Below are 16,520 nucleotides of genomic sequence, written 5' to 3' on the forward strand. Positions count from 1 at the left end.
GCTTCCTTGCATTGTAAAAGATTTAAATAGAAGGAGGGAGATAAAGACTGGGAGGGAAAATGAATCATTTTTTTAAAAATATGTCTACCATTCGTTATAGCTACTGCTACATATTGTTCTTGCATCTATCTATCTATCTATCTATCTTTTTATCTATCTATCTATCTATCTATCTATCTATCTATCTATCTATCTATCTATCTATCTATCTATCTATCTATCTATCTATCTATCTATCTATCTATCTGTCCTAGGTGTTTTTATGGAGTCTCAGAAGACTCCATAAGTTAAAAAGCACATTGTTGACCAATAAACATGGGGTGGGGGGTGGGAGACTAAAACTAAGCAATTAAATAGCACTTTACAAAGCAGACCAAGTTTTGGATCGATAGACAGTAGGCGTACACCTGATTTGTAATGTAGCCTTTTGTAGTTCGTTACATGTAGGACCTATTATTGAATGCGATTGTAAGAAATTACTTTACACTGAATAGTTTCTCTTCAAACGATTAGCTGCTGCAGTGTTTCTCAAACTTTTACCAGAGGCGACACTCCGCCCCAAGAAAATGAGTTACAGTTCGGGATCTGCTAGCGTTGTCCTGCATTCTAAATTGAAGAGAGGCAATCTTCTGGCGTCCACATTTTTCTTGACGTAAGTCACAGAAAGTTATATAATAAGCGAATTGTAAAGTAATTCTAAATAAAGTTTATCTAAGGGAACGGACTCCATATTTACAACCATATCTCTCAATACTGTAAGATTTTTTGTCAAACAATTTACTATTACTTTGATTGATTCATATTTTATTGGGAACAATGGGAACAACGTTTCAACTTGATCTGGGATTGGGAAGTGGGAGAAATAACTTGCTCAACATTTGTAGCAAACAGACAGACAGAGTGACAGAGTGACTTGATACAAGCTTTTTTAAAACGTGGTGGGTCAGGCAGATACTGAAGTGTGAGAGACCTTTGAGAAAGTAGATCGTGTACATTTGTAAGGGCTTAGATCGTTGTATGGCCATCCTTGTGTTTAGAAAGACATTTTTTTTACCTGTTCTGTTAACGCAAAATGTTGTCAACAGAATGTTAAACCAGTAAAAAAAAGTTCCATTCAGAAGATGAAACGTCTCTTTTAAAACTTATCTAATTATGTTGTTGTTGTTGTTGTTGTTTTTACTTCTTGATTACTATTCAAATAATTGAGGCGCGGTGGCTGAGCGATAAAGCGCTTGACTTCCAAATTTCGGTGAAGAATTTCGGGATCTTTGGGCGCCTCTGAGTTCGACTATCTCTAATGGGTACCGGAAATGGGTTGGGAAATGAAAAGTAAAGGCGGTTGGTCGTTTTGCTGGCCAAATGACATCCTCATTAACCGTAGGTCACAGAAACAGATGACCTTTACATCATCTGCCCTATAAACCACAATCTCTGAAAGGGGCACTTTATTTTTTTTTCTATTGAAGTTATAATTAATAACTACAATATATATTACTTTCCACCTTTCGACAACCTTGTCAGCACGTTACAAGGTGACCTTGCCGAACAGATGTAGAAACTCTAAAATTTCAGTACTGACAGACTTCGAGCTCCTTTGTTGTGTACAAAATCTGGGGGCTATTGTATTCAATGCTGTGTCTTTTTTTGTAAACAATGATGGTAAGTTTTTTGTGTGCTAATAAAGATGTGGCCTAAATCACCTCTGTGTGGTCTCTTAAGTAACAGGTGAGTATATAGGGAAATATGTATATTAAATCACAGCACATACGTTATATATCCTAAATATGGTTGGATGGATACATACAGATAGATAGGTAGATAGATAGATAGATAGATAGATAGATAGATAGATAGATAGATAGATAGATAGATAGATAGGTATAGAGAGATAGATAGATAGATAGATAGATAGATAGATGATAAATATATAGATATATATATATAGAGATAGATAGATAGATAGATAGATGATAGATATATAGATATATATAGAGAGATAGAGAGATAGAGAGATAGAGAGATAGATAGATAGATAGATAGATAGATAGATAGATAGATAGATAGATAGATAGATAGATAGATAGATAGATAGATAGAGATAGATAGATAGATAGATAGATAGATAGATAGATAGATAGATAGATAGATGATAGATATATAGATATATATAGAGATAGATAGATAGATAGATAGAGCACCCACGCTCAAAAAGGTGGCACCAGCTTGACCTCTGCATCACCCGAAGGATGGATCTGAAAAGTGTCATCCACACCCGTTCATACCATAGTGCGGACTGCAACTCAGACCATTCACTAGTGCTAAGCAAAATCAAACTACTTCTCAAGAAGGCTTACACTTCCACTCAACCCAGAACTAGGCGAATTAACGTCAACCATGTAGGTGACCCAGAGAAGCGTGCACTCTTTGGCGAGCTCCTGAACAGTTCAATCCCCTCGTTAAGTGATGAAGAGAAATTAAGAGACGTAATCTACAGTTCGGCAATCACCGCCTTTGGGCCTCAAAAACACAAAAATGTAGACTGGTTTGAGGCGAATCTAGCACATATGGAACCTTGCATCGAGAAAAAACGATCTGCACACCTCGCTCACAAGACAAAGCCTAATCCAAAATCTTTGGAGGCCTTCAAAAGTGCTAATAAAGAGGCAAAACAAATGGCTAGAAAATGTGCTAACAACTTTTGGAGGGATACCTGCAACAGAATCCAAGACAGTCTCCACTCAGGAAATAGCAAAGCTCTATTTGATGTCATTAAAGCGGCCCTGGGTCCAGCAGTGTCTAAGCCTGCCCCCCTTCTATCCAAATCAGGAGAAAAAATTACAGATCAAACCAAGCAGCTAGAACGATGGACAGAACACTACCTCGAAGTCTATGCCACACAGAATACAGTAGACGATGTCGCCCTGGCTTCTCTACCAGATCTTCCAGTACTGGAATGCCTAGATGAGCTTCCGAGCCTTAGTGACCTCAAAAAAGCAATTAACTGCTTAAAAAATAGAAAATCTCCTGGGAGTGATGGTATCCCAGTGGAAGTAGTGAAAGTCAACGAATCACTCCTGCTCCCTGAACTCTATATTCTCCTCTGCCGCTGTTGGGAAACAGGTCATGTCCCACAGGACATGCGTGACGCAACTATAGTCACAATATGCAAGAACAAAGGGGATCGGAGTGATTGCAACAACTATAGGGGTATCTCTCTCCTCAGTATAGTGGGCAAGGTCTTTGCTAGAGTGGCACTATCCAGGCTGCAAGTGATAGCTTCTAGAGTCTACCCAGAGTCTCAGTGTGGATTCAGGAGTGGTAGGTCCACTATAGACATGATATCTTCTCTACGACTACTGCAGGAGAAATTTAGAGAGAGAGACAGACCCCTTTACATTGTTTTTGTCGATCTGACTAAAGCTTTTGACATGGTCAGCAGAAGTGGCCTTTTCAAACTCCTGAGGAAAATAGGTTGCCCTCCCAAACTACTGAAGTTAATTGAGTGTTTTCACGAGGAACTAAATGTACTGTCAAATTCAATGGAGCCCAATCAGCACCTTTTGAGGTTTGCAGTGGTGTCAGGCAGGGATGTGTGCTCGCACCTACTCTGTTTGGCATATTCTTCTCCTGTCTACTGCATTATGCGTACAGCGACATAAACGAAGGTGTGTTTCTCCATACAAGATCCTCTGGAAAACTATTTAATGTATCAAGGCTGCGGGCAAAAACCAAGGTTAGGAAGCTACTCGTCAGGGAACTCCTGTATGCCGATGATGCAGCTATTGTGGCTGATTCTGATATTCAGCTACAGTCCATGGTTGACAAACTGTCTGCTGCTTGCCAGAGGTTCGGCTTGGGCGTCGGTCGGGGCGGGACTGGGGTGCTTGTCCGGGGCGCGGACACTGCACCTCAGGTGGGCATTGGTGGCCAACCGCTGGAGGTTGTTGGTCGCTTTTGTTGCCTTGGCTCCATCGTGTCCGGCGGCGCTCTGCTGGATAGAGACATGGACGGCGGGATGGCCGGGCGGTGGCCGCCGTGTCGCGGTTGCGGAGAGGAGTCTGGGGCGACGTATTGCTGGCTGGCGGGGCTGGGGCCCTGGTCTGCCGGACCTGTGTGTTGGGCGCCTTGCTGTGCGGGGGTGGGGCATGGTCGGCCTGCTCGTGGCGGGAGGGGGGGCTGAGTGTCTTCCACCTCCGGTGCCTGGGGCGGATCTTTGGAGTAGGGTGGCAGGATGGGGTGACAGATGAGGGGGTGCTGCGTTGGGCGGGATGCCGGGACGACCGCTCTGTTGTCGGCGGCGGGCGCCTTGGCTGGCTTGGCCGCGTTCGTGGGGTGCCGGTGGGTCGACTTCCGCGGGACGTCCTGTGTGGCGATCTGGTTGGGGGCGGGGGGGCCGCTGGTCGCCCACTTTTGCGTTGTGCGGATGTGTGCAAACGCGACATGAAGCTCTTCAAAATCGACACTGGCAACTGGGAAGAGGTGGCACTGGACAGATCCACATGGAGAGAGAGCATAAAGGAAGGGTCACAGATTGCAGATGTCATACACAACAGAAGCAGAAAGAAGGGTGAAAATGCAATGGCGCCTGGTGATTTTATATGCCCAACCTGTGATCGCAGCTGTGTATCAAGGATTGGCCTCTTTAGTCACACAAGAAGTTGCAAAGGGAAAAGATCGTCTCGCGAGACGTAAAATGCAACAGAGATAGATAGATAGATAGATAGATAGATAGATAGATAGATAGATAGATAGATAGATAGATAGATAGATAGATAGATAGATAGATAGATAGATAGATAGATATAGATAGATAGATAGATAGATAGACAGACAGACAGACAGACAGACAGACAGACAGACAGACAGACAGATAGATAGATAGATAGATAGATAGATAGATAGATAGATAGATAGATAGATAGATAGATAGATAGATAGATAGATGGATGGATAAATGGACGGAAGAATGGATAGATAGATAGATAGATAGATAGATAGATAGATAGAAAGATAGATAGATAGATAGATAGATAGATAGATAGATAGATAGATAGATAGATAGATAGATAGATAGATAGATAGATAGTAAGATAGATAGATAGATAGATAGATAGATAGATAGATAGATAGATAGATAGATAGATAGATAGATAGATAGATAGATAGATAGATAGATAGATAGATAGATACGTAGACTATTTTTCTAATACTCTAGGCTAATACTATTTCAGAACGCTACAAGATCAAACTATACACAGAATAAACCGATATCAAAGAACGCCAACATTCAAACTCAAAATGCCAAGACATCTATCAACTATTTTCTGTGTCACTTTTGTTTGTATAAATGTTTTCCCTTTGTAAGTAAAACAAAAAAACTTCTACAATAAATAACTATTTTTTCATTTTTGATGTAATAACTTGCAATGGATAAAGTCTCCCGTTATTAATGCGAAGTACTGAAACTATTTGAGGAGATCCAAGAACTCTAACCGTTTTCTTACTTGTGGAATCATTTTTGGATTTCTATTCTATTTCAATTCTATTCTAATTGATCTAACCGTATATTCTAATTGATCTAACCGTTTATTCTAATTAGTCCAACCATATATTCTAATTGATCTAACCGTATATTCTAATTGATCTAACCGTATATTCTAATTCATCAAACCGTTTATTCTAATTGGTCTAACCATATATTCTAATTGATCTAACCGTATATTCTAATTGGTCTAACCATATATTCTAATTGATCTAAACGTATATTCTAATTGGTCTAACCATATGTTCTAATTGATCTAAACGTATATTCTAATTGGTCTAACCGTATATTCTAATTGATCTAAACGTATATTCTAATTGGTCTAACCATATATTCTAATTGATCTAAACGTATATTCTAATTGATCTAACCATATATTCTAATTGATCTAACCGTATATTCTAATTGGTCTAACCATATATTCTAATTGATCTAAACGTATATTCTAATTGATCTAACCATATATTCTAATTGATCTAACCGTATATTCTAATTGGTCTAACCATATATTCTAATTGATCTAAACGTATATTCTAATTGGTCTAAACGTATATTCTAATTGATCTAACCGTATGCTACCTTTTCTCAGTTTCCTTCCATCAAGTTTCCAATATAGCTTCAGCTAGACGTAAGAAATGCTCATAAAGTCATAATGTTATAAATAATGTTGACTTTCCTATATAATTTGTAGCGAGTACTGTTAAACTAATGAAAGTAGCGTTTTTTGGCTTGGAAAGATGTCTTTCTGGTACAAATCTTGTACACCTTATTTCTTCCAGTTCCCATTCTCAAGTCAAGTTTAAACTTTGCACAATATGTTCACAATTATTTTCACAATTATTTGCATATTTTTTTTACAATTATTTGCACAATTATTTGCACAATAATTTATTGTCAAAGTCAATACATGGATCAATAAAAAAAAAGTAACCAATTAGCTCATTACTTAGTGGAAAATGATTTTCGTTTGACATAGAAAAGGTGGTAAATCTTGCAGTATTGAGATATATGATCGAATATGTGCGTCTCCTTCCCTTGCTTAAGCTTTTTTAAAAGTATTTTTGTATATTTGCTTTTTAGCAGCCTCCGAAAGGGGAAAAGACGCTATTAGTTTTGTTTGGCCTGTATGTCTGTCCGTCCGTCCGTCCCGTTTAGATCTCGTAAACTAGAAAAGATAGTGAAAATCCAACATCACAATAATTGAGACCATTTAAAGTTCTGATGCAACGGCTATTTTTTTTTCTTTTCTGAAAGCGAAAAATCTAATTTTTTAAATCACCTATGCAAGCAGTTTTTTTTTCATAACAATACACTACTTAACAACTATTCACTAGTAATAGTAACAAACACTTGATTAGGGGAGACCATTGTTTTCCATAATTTTAACACATTTATGCAAACGGTTGTAGATATTTTGTCAAAAATAATATTTTTTTAAAATATTTGTATTGTTAAGTTTTGTAAGTTCTGTTATACTAAGTACTATAATTACACAGAGAAAATGTTTTGTTTTGTTTTTAAACAGAAAAAATCTATTTAGTATGCATATAAGTCAGACATTTTAAAACAACAATTAATATCTTATCTTATCTTATATAATACAGACGTTACTTCAAAAAGGAAGATGATTACGTCCTACGCGTCATGCATTTAGTCATGCATATTAACCAAAGACTTAAATTCTGCCAAGTCACTGGTTTTCCTGGCTAGCTCAGGCAACCCATTCCATGCTCTAATAGCACTAGGGAAGAAGGAGTATTTGTACAAATTTGTCCTAGCATATGGGACGAGGAATGTGCCTTTATCTTTGTGTCTTTCAGAGTATTTTATTAAATTTTGTTTTTGTATTTGAAGATTATGGTTCAGTGTTTTATGTATTATTGCTACTTTACTTTTGAGCCTTCTGTCCTGAAGGCTTTGTAAATTTAGTGATTTTACTAAAGGTGTTACTCTAGTCAAATGTGAATATTCGTTTGTTATGAATCGCACTGCTCTATTTTGTGTCTGTTCTAGTTTCTTAATGTTTTCTTGAGTTGAGGGGTCCCAAACAGAGGATGCATATTCTATTATTGGCCTAACCCAGGTTAAATAACATTTTAGTTTTATGTTCTTATTTGATTTATAGAAATTTCTTTTAATAAATCCTAATGCTTTGTTTGATTTTTTTGTAGTTTCATCAATATGTGGATTCCATGACAGTTTTTCATTTATTATAACACCTAGGTATTTTGCGTTTTTAGTCTGTGTTACTGGTTTGCCATGAATAAGATAAGTGGAATTAATTTGTTTTAGTTTTTTTGTTACTCTTAACAACTGACATTTTTCTGGGTGGAAAGACATGCTCCAATTTGATTCCCATTTCTGTAATTCATCTAATTCTCTTTGTAAAATATCTGTGTCTTGTGTTGTTTTTATTGTTCTATATATTATGCAATCGTCTGCAAATAATCTGACTTTTGTTCCTGAAGTAATGCAATTTGGTAAATCATTTATGTAAATTAAAAATAGTAGTGGACCCAAGTAGTTTTTCATATTATCATGTGAACTGCAGTGTGTACACCAACCGGAGACACACCTAACTAAAGAACACATTTAATTTTTTATGAAATATTTTTTTTTCTTGGGGAATAAGAGATTGGCCCTCTACAAAACAATTAGATCACATAGATATAAGACATCAGTGTGGCCAGGTTCACATCTAACTTCACATTCACTTTCACCTATCCTTTGGTCTGCTGGACAGCTGGGGCACCACACACAAGATTTGTCTATCTTTTTTCTCCATTATTTTCTGTCATCTGTCTTTGATAGAATTTTATTCTGATAATATTGAAGCCTGCCTTTGGACCTGCCTGGGTGGACCACTTCGGTGGCCGATATTCAGTTTGTGTTTCCAAACAAACTGTCTTTGTAACCTTGTTTGTTTGTTTGTTTGTTTTAAATCGCTTTTGTTCAGCGCCTCTTTCATGCTATACCAATCTACTTGTGCTCTGGCCCCATTTCTTTATTAGGCATGTATACTTGCAGACTTTGATGTTCGACCAGCACACTTGACCCGAGCTCCATTAAGTTAGATGTCTCTCTCTTTCTCTCTCTTTTTATTTGTTAGCTCAAAAAGACTTTTTGTTAATAGCACAAAGATTAAAAATTTATTTTTACATAGCTTTAGTTCAGGCACTGTACAGTATAGTCTAGTACGACTTAAGGATAAGAGAGATCCTATTAGAGTCCATTACGACATCAGGATAAAAAGAGTCCAGTAGAGTCCAGTAGAGTCCAGCAGAGATGAAAACAGCGGTACGGTTATGTACAGTGAAACAGTTCTCCAGTCAATGATTTGTCTTACCTATTGTATACATTTTGTCATGTTAGTTTGTTACTAACACGCGTTTATTATGTTTATTTAACTGGCAGATCTTGATGCTATAAACTTGTGACATATGTGGGTTCGGAGGCGCCTTGATTAAGTTCAAACACTTTAATAATCAACGAAGTAACAAAGTGCTGATATTTTTTCTTTTGTCTTCATTATTTAAAACTTAACTTGAAACAATAAATGTATGTACAAAGATATATAAAACAGATACAGGATTCAGTGAAAATAATCAATGAGTAAATATTTACTTTAAAAACTAGCGACTTCTAAGCCTAACTTTCTAGCTCTCTCTCGTCTCAAGCTAACACTCAGCCTTTTATATCTTTCTTTAGAATAAAGAACAGTGACAATTCAATACCCATCCTTGACTCCTTGACCCGTTTACATTTAATTTTCCGTTTGTTTGTTAATTATGTTTCCCTGCTGTAGCCTTGAACTAAACTTTAATCGGCGTCTTTCTGGCTTTTAAGCGTGGGTACGCTGACCTGATTTGAGATAGGTACAATGTCCTCATTTTCTAAACAACGAGGTGTCACTAGGCACGTGACAGTTGCCATTCAATTTAGTGCCACGCTATTTGGACGTTTTTAGTTAGTCAAGTCATTTTGTACAGTGTTTGCCTTTGCAGCCGGATAGAGAGGTGTGGCAGCTTTGTAAACTATACATTCATATTTTGCTTGTAATTGAAAAATAAAAGGAAACAAATCAACCAGTAATAGTAATGAAAATAAAAATAATCTTTATTGTCTGTAAGGAAATTTGTCTTACAATTTGTGCATTACACCGAACAAAATATTATAACAATAAAAAAACAAAATGTACATTCAATCCAGATTACATGTGAAAAGTTTATATCAGATTGTTTCTATTTAATGATTTGATTGCCAGGGAAACAAAACAGTTTTTGTGTCACTTTACTGGCAGCATTTAGGATTCTATGAAGTTTATTTTTATTTTTAATGCTCAGAATGCCATACCAGGCAGTGATATTAAAACTTAAAATATTACCGATGTTAGCGTAATAAAACATAGCCAAGGCCTTTTCGCTAACATTAAACGAGGACATTTTTCTCAGTAATTGTAATCTTTGCTGCCCTATTTTGCTGATATAGTCAGTATTTGCAGTAAAGTTTAGTTTATTGTCTAAGATATTGCTAAGGTATTTAAAAGTTTGCACTATTTCAATAGTCTCTCCAGCTACAGAAACAATATCATTTTCCTTCTTTTCCCTACGAAAAAAGAGCAGGGCAAGAAGAGCCTCATCATCAGCGAATTTTGTGAAGGAGCAAAAAGGACTATCAGATTGAAAATCATTGGTGTACAAAATGAACAACAATGGCGATGTCACAGCCCGCTATGGGCGCCCCTGTATTAACTATGCGTGCATTTGAAATTACATTGTTTACCCTAACCCTCTGAGGTCTCTGGCTCAAACATTCATTAGCTCATAGTATTGTTAGAAATGACCAGTGACAGGAAGAGGTTAACGTGTGACTCGTGTCAGATAACACAGCAGCGAGTGTTCTCTGGAATCTACATGTATAAAAACAAAGACAGGATGTGACGTGTCCTTACATGTTGTTCCAGAAGATACTAGCAGTGTTTGTGCAACTTTGGAGGAGCGATTAGGGACTCCATATAAGCCAGAGAGTTAATGTGAAAATGAGTCGTAGGGAGTCGTCGGGAGAGTTTAGAATCGTCGCTACAGACTTCGTTACTGTTGTCTACTGTGCGAGACAGTGGAAGAGAAATGTGTACGTCTCGATGCAAGTTGACTAGGGTAGAGTTAACTGGAGTGGACTACTGTCATTAAAGTCTATACAGCGAACTACAGTGGACGTGAGATGTTACAGCCGATACAGTTGATGTAAGACGTGTACGGCTCTGATTCGGTAGATTTGAGTACGACTTGGTTCAGCTTTGGGAGACCTGGAGCGACACTGGGAAGTGTGTCGTTGGTCTGTTCTGTGGAATACTGCTCGATGCAAGTTGAGAAGAGATGAATCGCAACGAAGTATAGCTAACTGTAAACTGACAGATATTGTACAGTCTTCTAAGCTACATGTTACAGTGACGAATTGTTAGAGTTATTAGTCAATAAAGTTATATGAAGCTGAAAGTTGAATCGTCAAGTTCTTTGCAGTGTTTTTATTTGTCTGCCTAATAGTAAATTTAGCCAGAAGATTCAGAAATACTTAACAGTATTATATATGGACTAATCTTTAACGCTTTTATTTTTTTTCAATAAGTAAATGAAGTCGTATGGTATTAATTTAAAATTTAAAATATGATGGCATCGTCTACACCTTTACCCTTTTGGTAAGAAAATTGTAAAGGGTCCAACTTACTACAAAGATCATTCAGGAGAAAAGTTTTAACTAGTTTTTCTAAACATTTAGACACAATGGAAGTAAGTGAAACAGGTCTAAAGTCATTCACCGAACCCTTGACATAACTATAAACTTAGTTAACTATCCATGCTATCATTTGGAAATGCTCGAATGTATATTTTATTCAAATCTCTCACATTCTTCATCTTTCCATTTTCTTTACTTTAGGTCACCTTACATTGCCCTCAACATTTCGTCATATCCTATTCCCTTCTTTTTCTTTAATACTGCATTAAATTGTTTAAAATAATGTAAACCTTATCTAAACAATCGAAAGTACAGGCAAACAGAAAGAACTGTGTTAAAAATTTAAAGTGCTTATCACCGCTGGAAAGGGAAATAATCACGACAATTTTTGTATTCTATTCTTAGGTACATACTAGTTAAGATTTTCTACTTCTCGGGCAACTCTACGCGCATGGCCGAAGAAGCACCACTGTCCCCGATGGTCCAGTTAAATCATAGAATAGGCAACCAGATGTTTATGTACGCCTCGACGTTTGGCCATGCGAGGGCGCAGCACAGGGTGCCTGTTTTCATTGAGGCAAGAAATCTCTCGCGCATGGCCGAAGAAGCACCACTGTCCCTGATGGTCCAGTTAAACCATAGAATAGGCAACCAGATGTTTATGTACGCCTCGACGTTTGGCCTTGCGAGGGCGCAGCACAGGGTGCCTGTTTTCATTGAGGCAAGAAATCTCTCGCGCATATTTAAGATCACCAGCCGCAGAAGAATGAATAGCTTCAAACGGTTTGTAACATTTTATTTATATAGATTAGTGTTTCCCTTATGTTTTTCTTAACGGAATACTTCACACTTTCCGAGTATTTAGCAGAACATTTGGTTTATTTTCACAAAACTTAAATCAACTCACTCTGTCTGTCTGTCTGTCTGGTAAAAAGTTTGAACAAGTTTGTTCTCCCATTTCCCATTTTCGGAACAAGTTCAAACTTTGCACAATTATTCGTTGAACCTGACAAGACATTAATCAAAAAAAATTAAACAGTTAGCTGGACAATTATTGATGTTAAATATTTTGTTTGATATTGATATAAGGGGAAATAATGATACTTAATGTAAGATGTGAATGTATATATGGATTTAATCCCCTCATTACTTTATTTTACGTTTAACTCCCTCTTTCCATTCTCGGATCTAGCTTAAATTCTACTTAGTTATTCATAGTCGATGACAATACACGAATCAATAAAAAAAATTAACCAATTTATTTTTGATGTAGTATTAATTAATTCATTTTGTTTTACATAGCAGAAAGGGAATTAAACACTGTAATTTTCAGATAAATGGAAGTAATCAGTGGTTCTTTCTCTTAAAAAGGCTTTGTTTTTTAAAACGTATTCTTTTTGTTGTTGTTGTTTGTATTGCTTGTTAGAGAGATTTATTTAAGTGGTGGCCTACTACTTAATTATTCCAGTAGTTTGTGGAACATCTATTCAAGCCCCGCGGAATACAGTTCAAGAAACACTGATATAGATTTTATAATGATATAATGGCACTGGTTTGGATTCCAAACTCTCTGACAGAACTATGAAACCTAGCTGCGACCGGCATATTTTTCCACATCTAATACAGACAAAACCACTTGTCCATCGGTGGGCTTAATCTCTGTGGCATTTTACGTCTCTAGAGACGATCTTTTCCCTTTTGCAATTTCTTGTGTGACTAAAGAGGCCAATCCTTGATACACAGCTGCGATCGCAGGTTTGGGCATATATAATCACCAGGCGCCGTTGCATTTTCACCCTTCTTTCTGCTTCTGTTGTGTATGACATCTGCAAGATGTGACCCTTCCTTTATGCTCTCTCTCCATGTGGATCTGTCCAGTGCCACCTCTTCCCAGCTGCCAGTGTCGAGTTTGAAGAGCTTCATGTCGCGTTTGCATACATCCGTATAAAGTAAAAGTGGGCGACCAGCGGCTCTCCTGCCTTCTATTAGATCGCCATACAGAATGTTCTTTGGAAGTTGACCTACTGGCATTCCACGAACGTGGTCTTAATAGATGTTTTAATAATACTTACAGCCTCAAGCAGTTTGACTAATAGGCCTACTATAATCATATTATTTACTTTATTTGTATTTAATTAATCATTATATTAATATATATTTTAAAACGTAAGGTTTCTTTTTATACCTTGTGGTCTATACGGCAGATGAAGTAAAGGTCATCTGTTTTTGTGGCTTTCGGATAACGAGGGTATCAATTGCCTTTACTTTTCCCTAACTAATATCAGGTACCCTTTAGAATTGGGTGGACTAAGAGGCGCACAAAGATCCCGAAAATAAAATCCCAGTTTCACTTGGGTTTAAGCACGGGACCCACGGTTCGGATGAAAGCGCTTTACCGCTCAGCCACCGCGCCTTGTATTAATATATTTAACAAAACATAAAAAAAAAAATTAAATGTTTCAGATGATCCTTCAAAGTTGACAATGATTTACTTCCTAGTTCAAAACTTTCACGGAGGATGGTAGCGGGAAGGGTACTAATTGTGTAGGGAGGTGGAGCGATTTATACCGACAAACTCTCGCCTGAAGCACTGCTGGCCCTGACGGTTATCAATTTCCTTTGAAAGCGAAGCGTCTTAATACTATGCTTCCTAGATATGTGAATTGGTCTACCACGTTAAGGGGCTTCCATTTAGGTAATCTTTCGGGCTGAGTAGGTTTTATGTGGTGACTTCTGAAACATGATTTCTGAAACATGACTTCTGTATTCCCGAGGTTTATAGAGAGATGATAGGATCATAGCGTACCGAGAAAGCTAAAAGCTAGAAAAAGAGCTAAACAAAAACAGATTTATTGCTTTTATTTCATTGATCTATTACAAATTTACTAATCGAAACTAATTGGTGCAACTAACTTTGTATTTTTTTTTCTTGTTTTTTTATTTTTATTTTCAGTTGGCGCGTCTTTAAGGAGTCGTCGTATGCCAAGTTCGACTCAAAGCTTAGAAAATTTCCTGAAACAAATATCTTCCTCCTGGGATTTTTACAGAGCTGGAGATATTTTCACAATGTAGACGATGAAATTAGGCGGGAATTTACATTTGTGCCTTCCATACAGAAAAAAGCAGACGTTGTAATTTCAGACTATCGTTCTAACGTGACAAATCACGTTCTAGTTGGCGTTCACGTTCGACGTGGCGACTTTCTTTTACCGTTTTCTTGGCATCACGGTTATCGCGTTGCAAAGGCGTCATATTTTGTGAAGGCTTTTGCTAAAATGAGGTCATTAGTACCTAATAAAAACCTTACATTTTTGGTGGCAAGCGACGACTTGCCTTGGTGTAGAGACAATATTAAAGATGCAAGCGTTAAATTTTTACCCAACATGACTGCTGAGATTCACCTTGCGGTTTTGTCTAGATGCGATCACGTGATAATCACAGGCGGGTCGTTTGGTTGGTGGATCGCTTGGTTGGCCAATGGAATAACTATTTATTATAAAGGTTTTGTGAAGATATATTCTCCTTTGGAAGAGGGGTTCAGCGCTCGAGACTATTACCCGCCTGGATGGATAGGGTTGCCGTAGTCAAGTCACACCCTAGTTCATTCACACAGTAGTGCTGTCACAATGAAGTCTAGCCACATCTTAGTTTATTCACACCTTTGTCCTGTCATTATGTAGTCTAGCCACATCTTAGTTTATTCACACCTTTGTCCTGTCACTATGTAGTCTAGCCACCTCTTAGTTTATTCCCAATGTAGTGTTGTCACGATGTAGTCTCGAGTCACATTTGGATTCATTCACTCCGTAGTCATGTCATACTACGGTCCTGTCATGCTGTAGTCCAGTCATACGAAGTTAATTGGTTTCGTAGTCACACTGTAGTTCTGTAATTTCGTAGTTCAATAGTCCTGTCATGCTGTAGTCCAGTCATACGAAGTTAATTGGTTTCGTAGTCACACTGTAGTTCTGTAATTTCGTAGTTCAATAGTCCTGTCATGCTGTAGTCCAGTCATACGAAGTTAATTGGTTTCGTAGTCACACTGTAGTTCTGTAATTTCGTAGTTCAATAGTCCTGTCATGCTGTAGTCCAGTCATACGAAGTTAATTGGTTTCGTAGTCACACTGTAGTTCTGTAATTTCGTAGTTCAATAGTCCTGTCATGCTGTAGTCCAGTCATACGAAGTTAATTGGTTTCGTAGTCACACTGTAGTTCTGTAATTTCGTAGTTCAATAGTCCTGTCATGCTGTAGTCCAGTCATACGAAGTTAATTGGTTTCGTAGTCACACTGTAGTTCTGTAATTTCGTAGTTCAATAGTCCTGTCATGCTGTAGTCCAGTCATACGAAGTTAATTGGTTTCGTAGTCACACTGTAGTTCTGTAATTTCGTAGTTCAATAGTCCTGTCATGCTGTAGTCCAGTCATACGAAGTTAATTGGTTTCGTAGTCACACTGTAGTTCTGTAATTTCGTAGTTCAATAGTCCTGTCATGCTGTAGTCCAGTCATACGAAGTTAATTGGTTTCGTAGTCACACTGTAGTTCTGTAATTTCGTAGTTCAATAGTCCTGTCATGCTGTAGTCCAGTCATACGAAGTTAATTGGTTTCGTAGTCACACTGTAGTTCTGTAATTTCGTAGTTCAATAGTCCTGTCATGCTGTAGTCCAGTCATACGAAGTTAATTGGTTTCGTAGTCACACTGTAGTTCTGTAATTTCGTAGTTCAATAGTCCTGTCATGCTGTAGTCCAGTCATACGAAGTTAATTGGTTTCGTAGTCACACTGTAGTTCTGTAATTTCGTAGTTCAATAGTCCTGTCATGCTGTAGTCCAGTCATACGAAGTTAATTGGTTTCGTAGTCACACTGTAGTTCTGTAATTTCGTAGTTCAATAGTCCTGTCATGCTGTAGTCCAGTCATACGAAGTTAATTGGTTTCGTAGTCACACTGTAGTTCTGTAATTTCGTAGTTCAATAGTCCTGTCATGCTGTAGTCCAGTCATACGAAGTTAATTGGTTTCGTAGTCACACTGTAGTTCTGTAATTTCGTAGTTCAATAGTCCTGTCATGCTGTAGTCCAGTCATACGAAGTTAATTGGTTTCGTAGTCACACTGTAGTTCTGTAATTTCGTAGTTCAATAGTCCTGTCATGCTGTAGTCCAGTCATACGAAGTTAATTGGTTTCGTAGTCACACTGTAGTTCTGTAATTTCGTAGTTCAATAGTCCTGTCATGCTGTAGTCCAGTCAT

General features: G+C 37.6%; 1 protein-coding gene across 1 annotated transcript; it reads left to right on the forward strand.

The window, feature by feature from the left end:
• The first annotated feature begins 1,746 nt into the window (after positions 1-1,746).
• LOC129923567 (galactoside alpha-(1,2)-fucosyltransferase 2-like) lies at positions 1,747-15,143 on the forward strand. The gene is made up of 4 exons (XM_056015074.1): positions 1,747-1,814; positions 5,232-5,360; positions 11,681-12,058; positions 14,229-15,143. The coding sequence occupies exons 2-4, from the start codon at positions 5,299-5,301 to the stop codon at positions 14,857-14,859; spliced, it is 1,071 nt and encodes a 356-aa protein (XP_055871049.1). The 5' UTR covers positions 1,747-1,814; positions 5,232-5,298; the 3' UTR covers positions 14,860-15,143.
• The last annotated feature ends 1,377 nt before the right edge of the window (positions 15,144-16,520 follow it).

Source organism: Biomphalaria glabrata, chromosome 17 (genome assembly GCF_947242115.1).
Source record: "Biomphalaria glabrata chromosome 17, xgBioGlab47.1, whole genome shotgun sequence".
Taxonomy (NCBI): Eukaryota; Metazoa; Mollusca; class Gastropoda; family Planorbidae; genus Biomphalaria; species Biomphalaria glabrata.

Bases quoted from the DNA above. Each gene is read 5' to 3' on its own strand.
- LOC129923567 (XM_056015074.1), top strand. From the start codon at position 5,299: ATGCCAAGACATCTATCAACTATTTTCTGTGTCACTTTTGTTTGTATA. The intron at 5,361-11,680 runs GTAAGTAAAACA...TTCTATTCTTAG, and splicing joins TGTATAAATGTTTTCCCTTT to GTACATACTAGTTAAGATTT. The intron at 12,059-14,228 runs GTTTGTAACATT...TTTTATTTTCAG, and splicing joins AGAATGAATAGCTTCAAACG to TTGGCGCGTCTTTAAGGAGT.